Below are 23341 nucleotides of genomic sequence, written 5' to 3'. Positions count from 1 at the left end.
TTTAGCTTGACTCATATAACATTGCACCCTGAGTCTTGCACCACAATTGGCAAATAATAAGAACGTGGAAGGTGAAAAGGATAGTGTAAAGGAGGTCTTCTAGACCACATGTTTGCTAGTTGTATGCACGTCCCCTCTGTTAACGGGATGGCTACCTTGTCTTTTCTTTTTTGGTCTTGTCTTTTTTGGTTGTTTCTTCCGGTAAACTTTTGTGAGACCCTACTCGCTGTAGGTCTAATGATTTATTCTCTTATCAAAAAAAAAAACATTGCACCCTGAGTTCGAGCGTAAGCCAAGTACTATTGCAAATTTTCTGAGGGACATTGATTATAGCATGACCCTATAATTAATTTTTGTACATCCTGACTTTACTGGCTGTTTAAAGCTTATATGAGTACTTTGTATAGTTAAGAGCGGGAAAGCAACTTATTGTTGACATTGACTGCTTTTTGAAGTGGATTAAGGCGGAGACTGCCGTCAAATCACCAAACTCTCCCATCAGAAAGGTTGTCTCATAGAACATGAGAAGAAGGTTTGGCGTCCCAAAGTCATGTTATGGAACTAACAGTCTTAGGGCGAGTAAGCAAACTTTACTTCGAACTTTCCTAACCAAACCGAAAATTCATGAATTAAGTCGCTCAAGGTGTGGTTAGAGAAGTTCAAAGTAAAGTTTGCTTGCTTGCCCTAAGATTGTTAGTTTCCAAAGATTACTGGTTTTAATGCAAGTATAAATTTTTATTTATTATTAGTTGTGTTTTTATGACTGCCTGCTAAAACGGTCTCTAGTACGGTGTGATAAACCTATATTGGTTGGTTAGTTTATAATTATTTTTGGCTTAGTCCAGATTAATTATAAGCTAAGAGAACATATGGGAGTTTGTAAACTTGAGATTGATATAATCAAACATCGACTGCAATGCCGAAACTATCAGTTACAATTCTGAGCTTGATGAGGTATTTGACTTCACTCCTATATATTAGGACATATATTTCCTTGTATGTTCCTTAGTTTTGTTAATGAATCTACAAAATGAAACCGCCTTAGTTCGTAAATATGTTACTATAATAGTAATATCACCTCCATTTTTTTCTATTTAGCCCATTTTTCAAATTTCCCCTCAAAAAAACCTGAAATGGAACTAAGTGAAAAAGATGGAGGGAATAATTAATTAGTTTTTCTAATCTTCTCGAAGGATTAACCTTTACTTTACAATACTTTACAATAACAAACCCTTATGAGCAGCATCAAACCTCTCATCTAAAGTTGAAAGATATTGAGAACCGTCGTCATGAGCAGGTTCAATGTAAATGCTGGGGATATGTTGAATTTTAGGCCAGTCTTCACCTGTGGGCTCACGGCATCTTTCTGCAAGTTGCCAGGAGCATTTAACAAGGGCTAGTGATTTCAGGTTGGAGAGATTGCTGATCTCATGCGGCAATGATGTCAGTTTGGGGCACCTCCCTAAGTGAAGGGATTTGAGGGAGGTGAGGCTGTCAATCCATTCTGGTATGACTTCCAAATCTGCACAACTGTAAACATGTAGGTGTTCTAAAGACGACATATCTCGAAAATCCTCGGGAAAATCTTTGATCTGATTCTCATGCTGAAACTCCAGCACAGTAAGATTGGGAAGGTGGGCTTTGAGGAGGACTACAGGTGGCTGCTGCCTAACAGACACAGTTGAACACACTGTGGTTCTTTCTTCTGTATAAGTGGATCCTGGGAGTGTTCCTAGAATGGTAAGCCTTTCTATAGAAGCAATGCTAGGTAACAACACTCTCGACATTGATAACAGCAACGCCATGTCTATTTCCAGCGCTCGCAATTGAGGAAATGCAGGCATGGAATTGAGTAGACCATGCTGAACCTCAAACTGGGAAGGATGTCTTGTGTCTGGAACACTACACCACCCCTTCAGTTTCGGCATATCTGAAAGGATAAGGTTTGTCAGGGACGGAAATGAAGGATTACAAGAGAGCTCATTCACAGAGGTAGCAGTAGAATCGCTACCCACATTGTTCTCTATGTACTCTACTTCCTTTAAGCCTACCAACTCTAGAGATCGAAGATGAGAAAGCCTTCCGAAATAGCAAAGATATTTGCTGCCCGCACAATTATATATGCGAATCTCTACCAGATTTGGGAGCCACCAATGGAGCTGATCCCTCATCCATCTTGGTAACTTCTCCCCCGCATAATTCATTATACCCAGGCATCTTAGATTGGCACTTGGTCGGAGGTTATCGAGCATCATCTCATCTTGTTTTGTGCTGTCTCTGAATTTTATATAGAGGTGCGTCATGTTCTCTTTACTCTCCATTTTTGCTGCCTTCGCTTCCCGTACTATGTCCTTTGATTGACTGATGACAAGCAGTCTTAACACGCCCTTAAGATTATCGAACTGATGCAAGTCCGCTAAGCTACAGACAGAATCAGCCTTGGATCCACCGAGAGAGTTATTCACAACGAAACGGTCCATTGTTTCGAGTTCCGTCAGTCTCCCCAACCCCTTGGGCATATGACTTAAGCTGAGACAACCGTGTAGGATAAGGTGTCTCAACATCACTAGCTTGCTTATATCCTTGGGCAACTCTTTAAGACTCTTGCAGTAAGAAAGGTTAAGCAGGTAAAGATTCACGAGCTCCGTGATTGTGGTGGGCAGTTTAGAAATTGGGTTATTTGACAGGTCAAGATACCTTAACTGGATCAGGTCACCTAGAGATGTTGGCAGTTTAGTTATTCCTAGCCCGTGTATCCGCAAAGTCCTCAAAGATCGAAACCTGGCTATAAATACATCATGTTTAAGGAAAACACCCACATGCTCACGGGTACCTAGACCTCGGCTTGGAATAGGTAGAAGGAATGACTGCAGTCGCTTGATTTTGAATAATGAAGACGGGACTTTCCAAGGTTCTTGAAGTGAATTTGGCTTTGACAGGTATGAGACGTGACAAACTCTTTCATCAAACTCATCCATGCTCGAATCTGCCGGTTTATACTTAAACCCAGCTATTGAGACCACAAGGTCATGCATCAAGTTGTGCATATAAACAACATTGGACAGATTGTGTTCAACCTTCATTTGTCGGAAAAATCCTCGTTTTGTCAAGCACAATATATACTCTTCTGCCACATCCTCTAGGCGTTGGTTTGCATACTCTGGTTTAACGTATCCCATGGCAATCCAAAGACGAATAAGATCATTTTTATCATACAAGAACCCCTTTGGGAACAAAGAGCAGAATGCAAGACACAGTTTTAACCCTGTACCCAATTCATTATAGCTGAGCTTAAGTCTGGCCATAACGTCACGGCCATACAAGGCAGAGTTTGTGAGCTGGTTATCCCTAAAGTCTCCCCATTCTTGGGTAGTAAGTTTCCCAGCTAACAGGCTCCCAATCGCCGTTATGACTAGGGGTACTTTGGGACACAGTTGTGCAATCTTTTTTCCAATCGACTCCAACCCTGGCTCATGCCATTTTGTATATGCAAGGTGCTGAAAGAGAAGCCAACACTCCTCTTCTCGCAAATCACAAAGCACGTATGGATCTTGGTTACCCATCTTTCTAGCTACTGTATCATCACGTGTTGTAAGTAGAACTTTACTCCCCTGACTTCCAACTCCAAGCAATGATCTCAACTGAAACCATTTTGCTCTCAAGCTGTTGTGATCCCATATACCATCCAAAACAAGTAGGAATTTCCGTCCTGCAATTTCTCTAATTAAACGACGCTGGAGCTGGTCCATCTCACAGATTAGTGGGTTTTCATCAGAGGCAGAGGCCAGTATCTTCTGTAACACATCCTTGACATCAAAATCTTGGGTTGCAGAAACCCAAAGCCGCACATCAAAACAACTCTTAACTCTTTCATCATCGTACACATATTGAGCTAGTGTAGTCTTTCCTATTCCACCCATCCCAACAATAGAAGCAACATGGGGAATTTCAGTACTAGTTAGGGGGTCTAAAAGCAAGCATACCATGTTATCCCGGTCTTTATCTCTTCCAATGATCAAGTCAGTATTCATCTGAGATCCGTATTCATTGGCCAACATCCGTGTTTGGTTCACAGACGACGAGCCAAGTATGGTTCCAAATTGGGAATGATTTCTTGCAATCAGATTTAACTCGGCTGTAATAGCCTTGATCTTTCTAGCATCCCTATAGGGAGTGACAAATTGGTTTGAAGAAGAAAAGAAAGTGCGGACCTTTTTCGTGAACTTGCCTCCTTTCACGAGTTCTTGCTGCTTTGCTTTTGCTGCTTTTGCATCTTGGAAATCCATGATTTTGGCTAGTCCATTTTCAAGCTTTTCGAGCACGTCTCGTTGCGAATGAGTGCACGCCTGCGCTGAATCCGCGTCAAGAAGTGCAGCTTCAAGCGTGTTTCTTACATCCTGAAGCCCTCTTTTTTGTGTGTCAAGATCACTGACAGACATTAATTTGTTGCAGATTTCGGAACCTGCTTTCTCTGCAATAGTTTTCACCAACTCTGTCAATATTGTATCAGTCATTTTGGTGCTTACTCAAGGTGTGTATTGTGTACAGTGTACTTGTGGCTTTTGGGGGGTAACTACAGCCAAAGATTTATAGAAATGCAACCAAAAAGTGGATGACATGAGATGAAGAGCATTAAAAAGGAGCAGGTTTAGGTAGGAAATTTCTACTAGTATGTATGTGGTACATGATTCTCTCCGCGTTCCACTGGTCCCACGAGATGATATTTCAAGATTTGTTCTAGATGTGCATCCGCGTTGATCATATTCTAGATCATCGGCGTACATCGTACTCCAAACTTGCCAACTGAACAAAAAAACTTGGACGCGGTTTGTGGCAGTATCGACTATTGAGTAGATGGGGCGTACGATGAGCAGTGTATCAGTGTATGTGATTAGGGTGGGGATGTTTTTTGTTTCTCTATACTGTAACGATAGTTCAAGTTAGCTGATATCAAATTATTTTGGTGATTTCGCGGTCTAAATGGTCTCTTTGAATAAAAGTTTACTACTCTATAGAATAAAAATTGTTATAGAGATGCATGAAACCTTGGTGCATAAGAAATTCAACATCATTTTCTTAATTTTCACCAAATTCTTATATTAAAATCACTTTTAATACAATTTATCAAATATAAAATATTTTGTTTTATAATTTTAGAACTTTTATATTTATATTAAATAATGAGATTTTTTTTTTTTTTTGAATTTTATAGTATATAGACAATTTATTATATATGTATGAATAATATATAAATTATAAACAATTTACTAAATATGTATGTAAAAGTGTTCTTCAAAGATTAATAAATTATATAGAAATTCGTAAAGTTGCAATTAGTAATTTTTAATACTTAATCAATTGTTTAATACTAATATGAAGTATTTTTAATTTAAATTCTTGTGAAAATTTTAAAAATGGGGTTAAATTTCACTTTTAGTGAAACTTAAGATGCTTGATTGCTCCAAATAAAATTTCTGAGGCCTAATTTCACAATTGAACAGAGTTAATGAACTTAATTACCACTTTCGCGCAATACAATGACATTGATTATATCACAAAAACTTGTTTTTGTTTTGGTACCCCAACTTAATTGATTATTTAAAGCTGACATGAGTAATTTAAATAGTTAGAATGCATCTCATTAGGTCAGATTTTAAGTAGTAGCAAAATCAACAAGTTTTTTTGATAGGCAGTATCCGTCTTAATAATAAAATCGGTTAAATATCATTGCACATGGTGGCATGGTTAATTGGGTATGTAGGACAAATTTTTTATCTCTCCCAATTTTTTATATATGAAAGTGGGTATACGAGCAGTTGGGTTGTACGCCTTAACACCAGCCGTGGCCCATTTTAGCACGACATGGCGCGCTATAGACCGCAAAAGCACGATAGGTTTTGACACGCACATGCGTAACCACACTCAAAATACAAATAAATAAGGTTAAAGTGAAAGAATTACTTACTTATGCACGCAAAAATACGGCAAGAAATGACACGGCATGCATGCTGTTGACTGTGACTCGTGAGCTGTGCCTGTGCCGCCATTTTTGTTTCACTGGCGCGGCACGGTACGATGCCTACCTTCTCATGCCTGGCCATGCCATCTCTACATTGTATATAGATTTTGTCTTATTCCTCTCAATTAGGGATGACAATGGGTAGGGTCTGGGTAGGGTCCTATAGGATTCATATCCATATTATATATGTTGGATCCATATCCGACCCATATTCACAGGGTCCAAAATTTTCAGACCCATATCCAGATCCATAAGATCCACAGGATATGGGTAGGATATAGGTCTTAAATGAGTCCGATCCTCTTCTAAATGTATTTTCACTAATAGATATAAAATATGCCGATATTTATCATGATAAAGTAACAAATTACCGCGTAAATTATTATTTTTACGATGAAAAAGTTATTTCTTGTTTAAATCAGGTTTTAAATTCGTTAATGACTATGAAATAAGAAAACTGACATAGGTGAATTGAATAAAAGATAAGAAAACACGACTTCTATAAACGTTAATTATTCTTATATATATATAAATCTAAAAATAAAATAAAAAATATGGATCTGGTTAGGGTCTGGATCTTAGCGACCAGATCCATATCCATATTCACGTAAATTTTTCTAGATCCATATCCGACCCATATCCATTGAATCCATAAAAATGAGATTCATATCCGCTCCATCAAAATCCGATCCAACGGATATGGATAGGATTCTGAATCCACTGCCATCCCTAGCAGATACAACTATATTTGACCCGTGACAGAAAAACCGTCATAACTTAGAATTTGCCTTACCAAAAATGGGTCCAGTCCATGACATATAAGCAACATTTGACCTTTCTTCCCCAAAATACCCTTAGTTCACCTCCTTCCATCTAGGGATGGCAATGGGTAATTGGGTAGGGTCTGGGTAGGGCCTATAGAATCCATATCCATATCCATATCCATATTATATATGTTGGATCCATATCCGACCCATATCCACAAGGTCCAAAATTTTCAGACCCATATCCAGATCCATACGATCCACAGGATCTGGGTAGGATGTGGGTCTTAAATGAATCCGATCTTTTTCAAAAATTTTCATTAATTTCTTATTTTCACTATTAAAATTACATAAAACGCATTATAATGTTTAATAGAATTATGGATATAAAATATGTCGATATTTATCATTATAAAGTAACAAATTATTGCGTAAATTATTATTTTTACGATGAAAAAGTTATTTCTTGTTTCTTGAATATTTAAATTCGGTTTTAAATTCGTGAATGACTATGAAATAAGAAAATTGGCATAAGTGAATTCAATAAAAGATAGAAATCATGACTTCTATAAACGTTAATTATTCTTATATATCTAAACATCTGAAAATAAAATAAAAAATATGGATCTGGGTAGGGTCTGGATCTTAGCGACCAGATCCTTATCCATATCCATGTAAATTTTTCTAAATCCATATCCGACTCATATCCATTGGATCCATAAAAATGAGATCCATATCCTCTCCATCGAAGTTCGATCCAACGGATATAAATAGGATTCTGGATCCACTGCCATCCCTACGTAATACAACTATATTTGACCGGTTTCAAGCAAGCAGAAAAACCGTCATAACTTGGGATTTGGCTTAACAAAAATGGGTCCAGTCCATGACATCATATAAGCAACATTTGACCTTTCTTCTCCAAAATACCCTTAGTTCTCCTTCTTCCATCTCCTACTCTCTCCAGTCTCCACCCTCCATGTTCGTTCCAAGTTTTCTCAAAAACAATGGCGGAAAGCGTAACTCTGATCCTCTCATGTAAGGTAACTATATTCACTTCTTTCTTCTTAATCTTTCTTCTATCGCTATAATTATTATTCCTTTATTTTCTGCTAATTTTGTGTTATATTTCGATGTCGAATCTCTTATATCCGTTAAATTCATACAATTGCTATGTTAGTTGAATCATTTAGGTCTTTCTAATTTCGCTTTTTCTCTAACAGTCAATTCTCAGTTTATAATTATTTGAATTGATTGCATTTGCAAATCTAATTAGGAAATCACACTTTAGCATTCAATTGCTAGATTTTTACGAATTTGATCGATTATTAGCATAATCCCTAGTTTTTACACATCAGAAATTGGAGATATTACGTTGAAACCGCAAAGTCGCAGTTTTCGAACGTTTTTAATTGTAGGTCATTGTTTAGTATGGCGAGCAATTGCGTGACCGCGCTTTACTACCAGCTATCGCCTTTTTTTAGTGTGGAGAAGACTATAACCATGGATTGAAGGGAAATGATTAAGGATGAGTTTTATACACAAGGGTATTTTGGGGAAGAAAGGTTGGCATGGACCCATTTTCGATAAATACTTTAAAACCAACCCCATTTAAGCAAAATGTTCTTATAATTTCCTCGTTTCTTTTCATGGGAGATGGAAGTTGATGTCACAACTCACGAGACAATATGATCTGTGTGATTGATTCAAGTAACTCAAATTCGATATTTGTGGTGGCCTATGCATGTTGAAACTAAAACATATTCAACACTCTGATGATTTATCGCCTATTTTGAATGGCTCTTAGGCTATAACACCATAGCTAGACATCTGCATGGGACTTTCCCTGTAGAATCATTGACATGCTTATCAAAATTCCAACTTAAAGGCCTTGTCCAATACATGCTGTTTAGCTGCTGTAATTTCTCTTTCAGAGATGGTTTTCATCTTATATGTTGATCATAGAACTAATTATTAACTATGATCGCTTAAGTTGATTTTTCTATTCATTTGTTATATTTCCAGCATCGAGCTCTGCAGACTGCAAATGATGTTAGTTCCCCTGGCTCTTTAAATTTAAATCTTGGGTTGAAAGAAATACTTGATGCACCTGCTGCTGGCATGAGAATAATAAGTATAGAGTCGATGAAGCTTCTAATATTGTCAAGGCTACAACGGCTTCTGACTTCTTCACAGATTACCTTTCCACAGACGTGATTATATCTGATTTGTGCAGACATACCATATCCTTGAATAATTCTCTTTCAAAAATCATTTCCAAATACAGCAGTAAAATTTTGCTGAAGGAATCTGACAGCAAGCCTAGAACACTCTAGAAAGGTGAAAATGCAGCCTGCATTGAGTTCTAATCGAAGAGCAAAAGTTGCAGAATATCTTGATAATTGGCAAGGCCCTCCTCCATGGATTCACTGAATGGGGGTGATGGATGCCCTAAGTTTCTTTTTGACGTGATGGTGAGTTATAGTCTTTTGTTTCTGTTTACTCATACGTAAAGGGCCGTTATTTTTGTAATGATTGTTCCTGGAATGTGTACCTAATTCCTTCCCCCCTCCTCTCTTTTGATCATTGAATGGCATTTTATTTTGAGCAAAGGTCAAATTTATGTTACTTAGAGCAAAGGTCACCTGTCGCATTCCTGATACCCTGATTATTAAACATGACGCGCTTCACTTCATTTTAGGCTAAAACATGAAACTTATTCACAAAATAGCCTTGTACAGTTGTACGACACTCAATCTCATGCCTTGTTAGGGTGGTCAGGCAACTTGCAATTGTATCGGAGTAACATAGGGTAATATATTTTTAAGGCCTTGTTTGGATATCTAAATCGGAGAGAAAGGGAGGGGAGGACTAAGGAGGGAAGGGAATGGGCGGGAAAGGAAGGGAGGTGGAATGGATGGGGAGAGGTATCTCTCAAAATCTTTCCTTTGTTGGTGGGGAATTATTTGCCTGGGAGGAGGGAAATGGAAGGATCCATTTCTCTCCCTCCAAATCCCTTCAACCCAAATTTGCTAACCAAACAAGGGAAATTGTTTCCATCTTGATCCCTCACCTCCTCTTCCCTCCAATTCCCTCTGCCCAAACAAAGGGTAAAACTCACATGGATGTATGAAATGCCAAAAACAAATGATACATCTATAATATGTGAAATGGGTAGTGTTTGCATATAAATGCATGAAGCTAGTGCAACTACATTCAGGTAGAAGGGTTAACAAAACATTTACGTTGTGTTGGGATTGATGCTGCAGTCCCCTACTTAAAGAAGCCAGACAGCAGGTAAAAATATTAGTGGCTTGGCTAAGTGACTTTTTGCTAATAGAACTCTTGTGGGTTTATACTAATGAGCTGATCCCATGTTGTCCTGGGACTCTGGGAGTTAGTAGTGCAGGCTCTCAAGGAGAAAAGGGTCCTTCTGACTCGAGATGCCAAATTATTGAGACACGAGTATTTATTAACTAATCAAATTTACCGAGTTAGGAGCCTTCTTAAGAATGAACAACTGCAGCCTTTACTTAGTGTTCAGAACGCAGAAAGACAGTTTCGAGATGACGCACATGGAAATTCCGAAGAAAATTTAAGCAAAGGGCTTCTACCTCACAATAGAGAGTAATGGAGCCAATTTTGAGCCTTGTTGCTGTATGCCATAATAATCTAGAACCAAAAATTGGCCTCTGAATGTGGCAGTTCATTTGCTGTTTTTGTTTTCGGCTTCAGAGAACTTTTTATAAAAACTCTAGTGTTGATGTATTTACTTTTTACTTCAACGTTGGTTCTAAGTTCTAACACACTCTCTCTAATTCTGTTACTTTTCGTGTTACATAACTTACATTGACTCTTATCTTAGCTGTTGTCTCTAATTTTACCATTGACACAGTGTGGTCGATTTTGTGATTCTCAAATCTTATTAACTAAATTCATTAAGGGTGCGTTTGGATTGAGAGATTTGGAGGGAAAGTGAGGGGAGAGAATTGGAAGGATGGGAAATCCATTGTTTGGTTAGCAAAATAAAGGTAGAGGGATTTGGAGGGGAGGGAAAATGGATCCCTCCATTTCCCTCCTACAAGGCAAATTATTTCCCCACCAACATAGGCAAGATTTGGAGGGAAAATCATCTCCTCCATTCTCCCTCCCCTCCCCTTCCCTTCCTTTCTCTTCCCTCCTCCTCCCTCCCCTTCTTTTCCCTCCTTTTTTTCTATCCAAACAAGGCCTAATTGTACTTGAAGCACATTCTTATACAAATTCAATTTGGTTAACGATGTTAATATGTACTGACAACACTACTAAAAGTTGTTATAGATATAGAGCGTCTTAGACTCTTAGCTGCATGATGTTGTTGGCTTGCTGTTATTATGGAAACACTCTGAGATCACCATGCTCGTTGTAGGTCATTCAAACTTTTCCACTAAACATTTTGGAGGATCGACTCATGTCAAGGTGCACAAAATGCAATGGTAAATTTATTCAAAAACCCTTGACAATCGAAGAGGCTATTGAAGCTGCCGAAGCATTTCAAAAGATCCCTAATTGTTATGCAATAAGAATCTAGAGTTCTGGAAGTACATGGACTGCAATCGGTTGTACTGGGAGGTATGATATCGCTGCATATGATCCCTTGACCAGTATATGAAGGTCTGGCCTATACCTCTGGTCAGGCCTCACTTTTTTTTACCTAGTCACTTGTTACGTTTTCACCCAAATAGGCAGATATATAAAGATACCCCTTTATTTGAAAAATAAAATAAAATGACACTAGTAATAAACTATAAATGAGATTTTAACTTAAGAATGAGGCGGCAGGGTGTAAATTTAGGTAAGTCACATTCCCGCTGGGTGAATGTCCTAGTCCACGACTCCACGGCATTTATGAGCGTTTATCTCTCTCCTATGTAGGTTGTGTGCCATAAATCTCGCGGTGGCCGAGTATATATCACCTGTGGAGTTATACTCGGCTTAAATTTAAAGTAGCATTGTGTTGTATAAAGTACAAAATTTACTGCTGACTCTTGAGAAAACTGTGATTATACATGCCATTGTAGATGCGTTCTCTAGAAATAACCGTAAGAATACAAGATAGTTTTATCACGAGTTGTCACAAGTTTCATGGGGACGCTGAGAGCCTGAGACGCTATTATTTTAGATTTCTGGATTTGGGCACTTTGTTATTGACTTCTAACTTGTATTCTTTTCAGGGGATTCAGTATCATAACGCGGTCCAGAAGTTCGTGAACATCTGTACTCTGAGTGAATAATTCCGTCAAAAGTGGTAAAAACTCTAAAAACATTTCACTTGTGTAATTTAGAATAAAAGCGTGTATTTTTTTCATCCATTCATCTATAACGTCTTCTGTGTTTGTGTGCGCACTACCATAGACTTATATGAGACTTGTGTATGCCTCATTTGAGTTTATGGTTAATGGGTTGGTCTTACATGTAAAACCGTGTCTTATATATGTTTTCTTCAGCCGGGTGCCAATAGCCTGGGAAAATATGCATCTCTCTCAAATTCTAGCATTTAGTTGCACTCAAGTTTGGTTTTCTCCACGTCAAAACGACGACTCATGTCAACTGAACTCTGGAACATTTTAGAACTAAGACTTAGATAGCAATATAGCATCCTTAACCATGAAAATCATTGATTCGTGGGAGTCTATCTAATCGTCTGTTAAGAGCCTTTTGAAATGGTTTTGTTTACTTATAAAGCAATGATATTTTGCCTAATGTTTCGAGTCTAATAACGAATACTGATACTGATGTTACTAATTTCCGTGAGCATATCTGTTTTCCTATTCTCATCATGCTCATCTATTAACTTCAACAGGACTTTATGCGTTTCTCTTTAATGATGCTGGTTATCCAGCAATATGATTGAATTGAGGGTAAAAGTGGAGTTGAATTGGGGAGTATATGTTACTTTTTTTCTACTTTTGGCATGAGAGTGACTATTTACCCTTGAGATCTATTACTCCCTCCTATTCACCATTTTCTTCCCTATTTCCTTAAATGGATTATTTAGGTTTTCTTCCCTATTTCCTTATTTGGACATATAATGTTCATAAATTGACATAACTACCCCTCACTTACACTCCCAAAAGAAAAAAAAAACTTTTCAACTCTTCCTCACCACCCACCACCGCCACAACAATACCAATACCACCGCCTACCCATCACTAACGCCAACCAACCCTCATGTCGCCACGACGACCACACCGCCACCAATGCTTGCGGCCTTGCGCTTCACCACCAAAACACCACCGCCTACCCACCACAACAACGACCACCACCGCCTACCACCAACACCACTGCCATCACCGCCTACCCACCACCAACGCCAACCAACGCCTACCACCTTCTTCCTCTCCACCACCCGACCACTACACCACCGCCCTCTTCTCCTCTGCCGTCCTCCTTTCTTTCTTTTTATTTTGTTTTTCTTTAGATCTGCACTGCCGCCTCCCTCCTCTCCTCTGCCACGACCGCCAGAACCTCAACCGCCCTCACTCACCACCGTTCTGATAGATTTATGAAAGGTTAAGAATTGCATAATTTCATTAATGAGAAAGGATATATATATATATAGTAGTGTACAAAGATTGACAAACTAACCTAATACTTCTACATAGCCGTATAACTAGCCTAGGATAATGGGAAAGATAAAATTTTGAATATATACTTTTGATATACAAAATAACTAAAAGATAATTCTAGAATATACACAAGAGATATTATACTAACTATAATTTTTGCTCATTAAGATTATATTCTCTACACGTTCATCCTCCTTTCTTTTCTTTTTTTCCCTTCAAATACGCCGCCCCTATTTCCTTCCTCTGCCGCCTCCCTCTCCCTCTATCTGCCGCCTTCCTCTACCGCAGTTGTTGGGTGTGGTTGTGAGTGTCGTGAGGTAGGGGTGTCGTGGTGGAGGTGGTGGTAGCGGGGAAGGTGGTGGTAGAAGTGGGGGTGAGTTTTTTCTCATAGTCAAAAATGGGGGTGGGATTATATTGGGGTAGTTAGGTAATTTTTTGGTTTTCTTAATTCCTCCCCTCAAACCAAAGGGGAAGAAAAAGAAGAATAAGAGGGATTATATACTCCCTCATATCCACTATTTTCTTCCCCTTTCCTTTTTACACAAGAAATAAGGTAATGAATTTGGATCACACAAAATACAATACCCCACATGCAAATGAATTTGGACCATACAAATCTTCCAGAAAAGGAAATATGGGCGAAAAAATGAATAATCCGTAGATAAGAGGGAGTATATAGAAGGGAAATACATTACCCACCTACCCTCCTTAGGTAATGATTAATGGGGTAAAAGATCGCCTCAACTATCATTACTCCCTTAAATGCCAAATCTATCATCAACCCATTACCCTAGCAATTAACTTATCTAGTAATTATCTTCTAATTAAAATTTACCCCCGAATTAATCCATGGATTCCAAGCAAGCCCGAAATTGGAAATTAACAATCCGAAGGACGAACGCGAATACAACCACTTATTTTATCTGATGAATATTTTAATTTATCATTAGAATAATTATCTTATTAGGGATGAACATCCGAGTAGTTGTGATTGACTGATTACAAACACATAAGACTATGTTTATCTCTAGATTCAAAATGAGTCCCAAGATATGATACTTTATTTATAAGACTTAGTTTTGGTCACTCATATTTTTCCACTTTATCCCTTAAGAACTATTATATGTAAAACCCAATTTTTCACTTATATTTCACTATTCATGGGTCTCAAGTTGAGTTTTCGATTTCCAAAACCCAACTTAGACTTTGCTATAATCAAAGTACTTTATCCCAAGACTTTGCTACAATCCAATTAAGTCTTGAGCTAAGATCCAAAGTGGGTATAGGATAAGATTGTCTAATGACAATTATTAAGCATTATCTTTGAAGGATTTAGTGAACAAGCATCTCTTGAGTGGTTATATGATCTTCCTCTTTTATATTAATTAAAGACTTAACAAACAAGTAGAGCACATAGTGGAAATTTCCTAGTAGCTTTGCTCCGTTTCTTTAATGCTCCTCTCACAAAAATTTCAAAGAATGAGTAAGCATTGCATTATTATTTTTATTTTTTTGGAAACTTACCTCTCAGTTTCCATGCCTTTCTTTTAGCACAATTACATTTCTATAAGACTGTAACCTTTGGCTCTCTTGACATCCACAACTACACAGAACACAATACACAATACAACTTCAGAAAGAAGGAAAAGAGTAGGAGAGCAAAATGGCTGAAACAATTCTGGTCGAGTTATTAAAAACTATTGCAGAGAAACTAGGTTCCCATGCCTACAACAAAATAATGTCTGCAAATGATATTGACAGCCAAATAAAAGAGCTTCAGGATATGAAAAATACGCTTGAAGCTACACTCCTTGACGCAGATTCAGTGAAGGCGTTCAGCCATTCACAACGAGATGTGCTCGAGAAGCTTGAAAATGGACTGGCCAAAATCATTCACTTCCAAGATGCAAAAGCCGCAAAAGCAAAGCAGCAAGAACTCTTGAATGGAAGTAAGTTCACTAAAAAAGTCCGTACTTTCTTTTCTTCTTCAAACCAACTTATCACCCCCTATAGAGAAGCTAGGGAGATTAAGGCTATTACAGGGGAACTAAGTCTGGCTGCGAGAAACTATTCGCAGTTTGGAACCATAATTGGCTCATCGTCTGCAAGCCAAATGCAGATGTTGGCCGTTGAATATGGGTCTCACACGTGTACTGACTTGGTCATTGGAAGAGATGGAGACCGGGATAACATAGTACGCTTGCTTTTAGAACCCCCCACCAGTTCCCAAATGCTCCCTGTTACTTCTATTGTTGGGATGGGTGGAATAGGGAAGACTACACTCGCTCAATACGTGTGCAGTGATGTAAGGGTCTAGAGTTGTTTTGATGTGCGACTTTGGGTTTCCACAACCCAGGATTTTAATGTCAAGGATGTGTTACAGAAGATACTAGCATCTGCCACTGATGAAAAACGTCTAGATTGCGAGATGGATCAGCTACAGCATCGTTTATTTGGAGCGATTGCAGGAAAGAAATTTCTACTTGTTTTAGATGGTATATGGGATCACGATAGCTTGAGGACAAAATGGCTGGAGTTGAGATCATTGCTTGGGATCGGGGCACAGGGGAGTAAAGTTCTACTTACAACACGTAATGATACAGTAGCTAGAAAGATAAGCAGCCAAGACCCATACATGCTTTGTGATTTACATGAAGAGGAATGTTGGCTTCTTTTTCAGCACATTGCTTATACACAATGGCACGAGCCTGGAGTGGGGGCAATTGGGAAGGAGATTGCAGAAATGCGTCCCAAACTTCCCCTAGTCATAAGGGTGATTGGAAGCCTGTTAGCAGGGAAACTTACAGTCCAAGAATGGGAAGCTTTTAGGAATGACCAGCTCAGAAACTTTGCCTCTTATGGCCGTGATGTCATGGGCACACTCAAACTCAGCTACGATGAATTGGGTAGAGAGCTAAAATTATGTGTTGCATTCTACTCTTTGTTCCCAAAGAGACTCCAATATGAAAAAAGTTTTATTATTCGTCTTTGGATTGCCATGGGATATGTTAAGCCAGAGTATGCAAATCAAAGCCCAGAGGACGTGGCAGAAGGGTATGTGTCGTGCTTGAAAAAACGGGGATTTTTCAAGAACAATATGTCGAACTATCTTTGTATGCACAACTTGATGCATGAGCTAGTGCTCTCAATAGCTGGGTTTAAGTATAAACTTGCAGATTCATCTACTGATAAATTTGATGAAAGAGTTTGTCATGTCTCATACCGGCCATTTGCAAACATAATCGAGGAACCTTGGAAAATCCCATCTTCACTATTCAAAATCAAGCAATTGCAGTCATTCATTCTACCTCTTCCGTGCCCAGGTTTTCGTTTCTTTGATCATTTGGGAATTTTCAAACATGATGTATTTCTATCCAGTTTTCAGTCTCTGAGGTCCCTGCGAATACATGGGGTTGGGATAAAAAAATTGCCAAGATCTCTAGGTGATCTGATCCAATTAAGGTATCTAGACCTGTCAAATAATCCAATTCGTAAACTCCCCACCACAATCACACAACTTGTGAATCTTTACTTACTTAATCTTTCTTACTGCAAGAGTCTGGAAGAGCTGCCTAAGGATATAAGTAAGCTAGTGATGTTGAGACACCTTAGCCTACACGCTTGTGATAATTTAAGTCATATGCCTAAGGGGCTTGGAAATTTGACAGAACTCGAAACACTGGACCGTTTTGTGGTGAACAATTCTCGCAGTGGAACCAAGGCTGATTTTGTTTGTGGCTTAGCATACCTAAATCAGCTGGATAATCTGAAGGGCTTGTTAATACTGTTTGTTATCAGTCAATCGAAGGACATAGTGCAGGAAGCGAAGGCAGCAAAGATGGAGAATAAAGAGAACATCACAAATTTCTATATAAAATTCAGAGAGAGCACAAAGCAAGATGAGTTGATGCTTGATAATCTCCAACCAAATGCCAATTTGAGAAGCTTAGGTATAATGAATTATGTGGGGGAGAGGTTGCCAAGTTGGATGAGGGAGCAGCTCCATTGGTGGCTCCCTAATCTGGTTGAGATTCACATATATAATTGTAAAGGCAGCAAACATCTTTGCTCTTTTGGGAGGCTCTCTCATCTTCGCCTTCTAGAGTTGGTGGGCATAGAGGATGTGGAGTACATAGAGAACAACGGTGGTAGTGATAATACTGTGGCCCCTGTGAATGAGCGTTCTTCGACTCCCTTATTCCCGTCCCTTGAAATGCTCATCCTATTAGACATGCCAAAATTGAAAGGGTGGTTTAGTATTCAAGACACAAGACAACCTGCCCAGAATGATGTTCAGCATCATCAACTCAATTGCATACCTGCTGCATTTCCAAGATTGCAAGAGCTAAAGACGGACATGGCAGTGCTGCGTATAATGGCGAGCGTGTTTTTACCCGGCATTGCTTCTTTAGTGACGCTTACTATTCTAGGAAAACGTACAGAAGAAACAACTACAGTACCTTCAACTCTGTCTACTACACAGCGGCCACCTCTAGTCTTCCTCAACAGCTTCCTTCCTAATCTTACTAATCTCATGTTTTTCCGTGAATATCACATCAAAGGTCTTCCTGAGAATTTTCGAGATATGACATCTTTAAAATACCTGAATGTCGAAAAATGTACAAATTTGGAGGTTGTACCTGAGTGGATTGGCAACCTCATTTTCCTTGAAGCCCTTTCCATAAGCAGATGCCCCAAGTTGACATCGTTGCCCCATTCGATCAGTAACCTCCTCAATTTGAAGTCCTTATTCCTTGATAAATGCTCCTTTAAACTTGCTGAGAAATGCAGCGAGCCAACTGGTGAAGACTGGCCTAAAATTCAACATATCCCCAATATCTGCATCAACCTTACTCAGGACAATGGTTCTCAGGACGATTGTTCTGAAATTTTCTTAAATTTAGATATATCAGATGCATGGTATGATGTTCCTATGGTCATTTAACGTACTTTGTATAGATCTGAAAAAAAAAAAAAAACGTACTTTGTATAGGAGAAGTAGGGACGACTGCATACCGCAATTCATAAACTAATTACTTTCCCAGTGACGTACATTGTATCACAAATTCTTATTTCAGACGGAGTAGTAGTACGTAGTAGGTGTTCTGGTTGACAAACACCATTAGTCTACTTTCCCAGTGCCGGATTTGTCATTTGTCACGTGTCTCATCGTGACACCGAGACTATCAATTTTATCTGAATTGTATTCATCTTTGGTGATTTAGCATCACTGAGGGAATAATTCCCATCAAACCCGGCAACTCGGATACTTGTCTACTCCTCATTTGAGTTTATGGTTAACTGATTGATCTCACATGTAAGACCGTTTTAACTTTTAGAAGTTTTCTGTAACCAGACCAAAATTCTGGTGCTGATGATGCATTTCTCTCAAATTCTAACATATAGTTGCATTGGAGTTTATTTTTCTCTATATCACAAAGACGACTATTGTCGACTGAACTCGAAACATATTGGTACTAAGGACTCTAGGACTAAAAGCGTCACGGGTGTGTTTGGATAGCAAAAGCAGAGGGAAAGGGAGGGGAGGGGGAATGAGGGAAGGGAAAGGGAAAGAAGGGAAGGGGAGGGGGAATGTCGTGTGGATGTTTGGATATAATTTCCCTCCAAATCTTGCCTATTGTGGAGAGATTTTGATTAGGCTTGGAGGAGGGAAATTGGATCCTTCCAAATATCTTCCCCTCCATTTCCCTCCACCCTCATTTGCTATCCAAACAAAGGATTTTAAATCCGCTACTCTCCCTCCCTTTCTTTTCCCTCCAAATCCCTCAATCCAAACACACCCTAAGACCCTAACCATGAAAATCGTCGATTCGGAAAAATGTATTATACAACTGGTTGTATACAACTTATTCAATGTAGTTGAGCTTTGTTATAAAGTTATCGAGCTCTACTAACAAAATTATCGAGTTATGATACAAAGTTATTGAGCTTAACAAAATAATTATTAAGCTCAATAACTTCGTAAAATAGCTCAATAACATGTAAAATAGCTCAACAACTTTGTGTAAGAGCTCAACAACTTTGAGGCGGTTATACAATGCTACTATACAACTGGTTTTAGGATAGTATTTGTGTTTGCGGGAGCAGTGATCTTTTGCTTAATGTTTTGAGCATTATTGCTCATCTTTAAAGTATTTCCAGGACATACATGCATGTTTCCCCATAATGTTAATTATCCGGCATTATAATCGCACAAAATACAAATTAATAATCCAAAAGACAATCAACTTAACTGACAAATATTTAAATTTATCATTAAAACAATTATTTAACAAGCAAGGGATGAATAACATACGAGTATTTGTGATCGATTGATTACAAACTCTTACATAAGACCGTCTACTAACAATTATTAACATTTTGTAAATAAGTACTTAAGATTTAACACCTTTGTGATGTTTCCGATAAGAGTCCTCCCAATTCACTCCATCAAACATACGCACCTCAACACGACCAAGCGTCCCTGGATCGACACAAGCCACATTAACCGACACAGCGTCAGGATTAGTCCTCGACACATTAAACGACGTGATACCACACACGTTACAAAACTTATGCTTAGCGGTATGTGTCCCGAACGTATAAGTAGTTATGTTCGACTCACCACTCAACAACGTAAACCGGTGAGACGGGACACTAAACGAGACGTTCCCTCGTTTCGAACACATTGAACAATTGCATTTCCATGCGGTTACGGATTTCGGAGCTTCGATTTTCCATCTTACTCTTTCACAATGACAACCTCCATTATGTGTTACTAAATCTTCTGAATCAGAAGCCATATTATTTTATTTTGTATTTTGTATTTTGATGAAAAAGTATACAAGATTTATTGACTATTGTAATGTGTATAATAATGTGAATTTATATTAGTAATTGACGTATTGTTTAAGGACAATGGTGGCACGTATTGTTTAATTATGATCTTACGGCACGTATTTTCCTAATAAGGACCAAACATCACCGAACTTAAATCTCTCAAATTAATCCAAATGTCTAAAACTTCTAAAAATTCACGTCCAAAAATACAAATGCGTGATTGATACATGCATGAGCAGAAAACTCGAGAAAAAAAGACATTTAAACCCGTGAATAAATAGTAGAACTCGTAATAATAAGCTTAGTGTTTTAAGTATGAAATATTTTTTGTTTCGATTGTTCGGGAACAATCTCAATTCACAATGCATAAACAAAATGAATGAAACGAGTCGTCTTATAAGTTTTTCCCATACAACAATATTTTCCAAAGTTAATTTGCAAGATTTGACGGTTTTATAATGTGATCGTTATTGCCGTCTCAATTCTAAAATCTTAACCATCTCTTGACACAAAGCGTGATCTTAATCGATCTATCATGTCGCTAATATTTCCTTTTTTTTAGTCATTTCTATATATCGGTTCAAATAATATGAGAAGAATTTTACGCAAATGGATAAAGATGACCGACATAAAGGGAGTATTTATTTATTAATCAAACACATCAAACCGTGGAGTAAGTTGGCAGATGTCACAGACGGAACGCGTGTGGAATAATTTACGTAACAAAATATGCTTCCATTCTTAATTTCTTGTGTACTTCTATCCTTTTATCATGATCATTGACTTTTGTTGACAGATGGATCATTATCATTATCATTTCAATACATTGAAGATTACGGTCTGCGTATGCTATACGTAGTAGTATTCGTACCAATTTAGAGTATTTGTTTATATCCACTACGATCTCTTTTAGAACGATAGTACCGTTTTAAGATGAAAATAGGTTAAAATATATTACACTTGTTTATATACGGGATAAATTTTGTGTTTGTTAGGTACATTCTCCTTTTGTTTATCTCTCATATTTGATCAAGTAAAATATATTGCCGTCTTAGGCCCTGCTGAATGGGGTTGAATTGAACTGGAATTGAATGAAGCTTAACTGAACCGAATTGAGCTATCCCTGAACCGAATTGAAGCTTATTGTGATAAATAGAGTTGAAATAAGTTGAGTTGTTGACCTGAACTGAAGTGAGGTAAGCTGAGCTAAATGAGAGGTAAAATTAAGTCGAAAAGAACATAGCCTTAAACAAGAATTTGTGATGTTTATCATCCGCTTTTTCTTATCAAATCTATCGGAATTACAATTCGGGAAAAAAATTATCGTATTCTAAACTCGTGACTATAAAGTAGCTTTTGTCTACTAGAATTTTTGATTGAATAAAAAACTTTGATTAACTATACCCCTATTTTCTAAAGTAGCGATTATTTTTTAAAATTGACCGTTTTACAAGATTCGCAGTTAGGAAACCGCTTTTTCAAATGTAGCCACAACGAGCTAAAATCGATCAAGGCTGTTTTTGTTCAAGAAGAGGTATAACATGTGTAATTTTATTCACCTTTATTTTTGACACAAAAAAATAAGGAAAGATAAATGTCCTTTTGTAAATGTAAGTTGTTGAATCACTAGTAGACTTTGCAAAATTGACCTGAACCAAATAACCCAACTCGTATTTGACTCGACACCCGAACTAAGAACCTGATCTTGACCTGACAAAATGACTCGATCGGGAAGTTTATCGTTCAAAACTGGTGTTATCCCTAAATAACACGGTAATAACACACCTGAAAATGGCCCGTTTCAAAATCTTGCAAATTCGAACTGACCCGCTCCAAACACAAGCCGATCAACCCGTTTGCCAAGTCTGACATGCGATCTAGATGATCTGGAATTGTGAATGACAAATAACGCATAAAAATCATTTCTAAAATAAATGAGTGAGACACTTAATAATGGAATAGATAAAAGCTAGGGAATAGCAAATCTTAGAAAACGAGATCAAACGGACTTGGTATAAAATACTTTCAACTTTCAAGGAAAGGATGAAGTTTAACTTAGAGTAGGCATTTCGGGCTGGGCCAAGGCCGGCGGCACGAATCCGGCACGGGCACAACACGGTACGATGAAGAAAACGAGGTGGCCTGGGTCAGGCACGACCGGGTAAAAGGCGGGCCGCGATGCTAAAATTCCAAAAAACCGTGCCTATGCATGGCCTGGCACGAGGCACGATAGGGCAGGTACGACGGTTTTAGAGGTAAATAATTAAAAGAGTAAATTATCAATTACACCCACGTCAAATGCACTTTTTTACATTTACTCCCACGTCAATTTTTTTTTTTTTTTTTAATTTACACCCAAGTTAATAGCTCAGGTTAGAAATTGCACCCCAACCCATTTTCAGGTGAAAAACTATGTTAAATGACAAAATTGCCCCCGCGTGTTTCTAACTCTGAATCAACCTGTGACTCTTCATTTTACTTCCCCCCCTTTCACTTTTTACCCTAATTTCATCCCAATATTTCCCCAAAATCTTTCCCTTTCAAATTCCCCCAAATTTTCGCATAATTCCCAATTAAATCTTAATTATTGATATATTGATCATCTGTCACCATCAATCACTTTACTAATCATCTGTAAGTTGCCCTTTTATCTCTTCTTTGAAATTTGTTTGTTGGTTAATTTTTGATTTCTGTTGCTTTGATAATGTCGTTAAATTCATTGTCAATTATTGCTATGAAATTATTCAATGTTGTTTATCCTAATTTACGACTTTATAATTGCTACCCATTGAATTAGTTAGGTTAATTTCGCTCATCCTAATTTCTAGGTTTTCAATTTCTGTGTTTAAAATAAGTTGCCATTAAATTAAGTTATGCATTTTTGGGTTTTAATTGTATAGTTATGCATTTCTGGGTTTGTATTTCTTGGTTTGTATTTCTAGGTTTGAGTTTGAAATTTCTGGGTTTATAGGGTTTAGGGGTTTTGCATTTCTGTGGCTTAGTTTAGGTTTTCCCATCTTTGAATTTCTTTATTGTTGTGGATATATTGTAGGAAATGGCTTCAAAAACTACTCATACAAGGGTAACTTTGCGTGTCTATTATGGTGGTGAAT

At 37.9% G+C, this 23341-nt stretch overlaps 2 protein-coding genes across 7 annotated transcripts; one reads left to right on the top strand and one right to left on the bottom strand.

Annotated features, from left to right (window-relative positions):
* Positions 1 to 1217: 1217 nt before the first annotated feature.
* On the bottom strand, positions 1218 to 4514 carry LOC141608562 (disease resistance protein RGA2-like). The gene has a single exon (XM_074427904.1). It carries the CDS (start codon positions 4512 to 4514, stop codon positions 1218 to 1220), a length of 3297 nt encoding a protein of 1098 aa, XP_074284005.1.
* Positions 4515 to 7631: 3117 nt separating this feature from the next.
* On the top strand, positions 7632 to 18530 carry LOC141606399 (disease resistance protein RGA2-like). 6 transcript variants are annotated; one of them, XM_074425513.1, is made up of 6 exons: positions 7632 to 7821; positions 8809 to 9257; positions 11189 to 11391; positions 11994 to 12067; positions 15000 to 15337; positions 15772 to 18530. In XM_074425513.1, exons 5-6 carry the CDS (start codon positions 15332 to 15334, stop codon positions 18331 to 18333), a joined length of 2568 nt encoding a protein of 855 aa, XP_074281614.1. In that variant the 5' UTR covers positions 7632 to 7821; positions 8809 to 9257; positions 11189 to 11391; positions 11994 to 12067; positions 15000 to 15331; the 3' UTR covers positions 18334 to 18530. The 6 variants fall into 6 exon arrangements, with proteins under 6 accessions (XP_074281614.1, XP_074281613.1, XP_074281612.1 ...); XM_074425512.1 differs by having other exon boundaries at positions 7632 to 7826; positions 12003 to 12067; XM_074425511.1 differs by having other exon boundaries at positions 7632 to 7826; positions 15209 to 15337.
* Positions 18531 to 23341: the final 4811 nt, after the last annotated feature.

The sequence above is a fragment of the Silene latifolia genome, chromosome 10, assembly GCF_048544455.1.
Source record: "Silene latifolia isolate original U9 population chromosome 10, ASM4854445v1, whole genome shotgun sequence".
Lineage (NCBI taxonomy): Eukaryota > Viridiplantae > Streptophyta > Magnoliopsida > Caryophyllales > Caryophyllaceae > Silene > Silene latifolia.
Note: the sequence above shows the minus strand (reverse complement) of the source record. Positions and strands in the feature narration are given on the sequence as shown.

Coding starts and splice junctions, on each gene's coding strand:
- LOC141608562 (XM_074427904.1), bottom strand. CDS start 4,514: ATGACTGATACAATATTGACAGAGTTGGTGAAAACTATTGCAGAGAAA.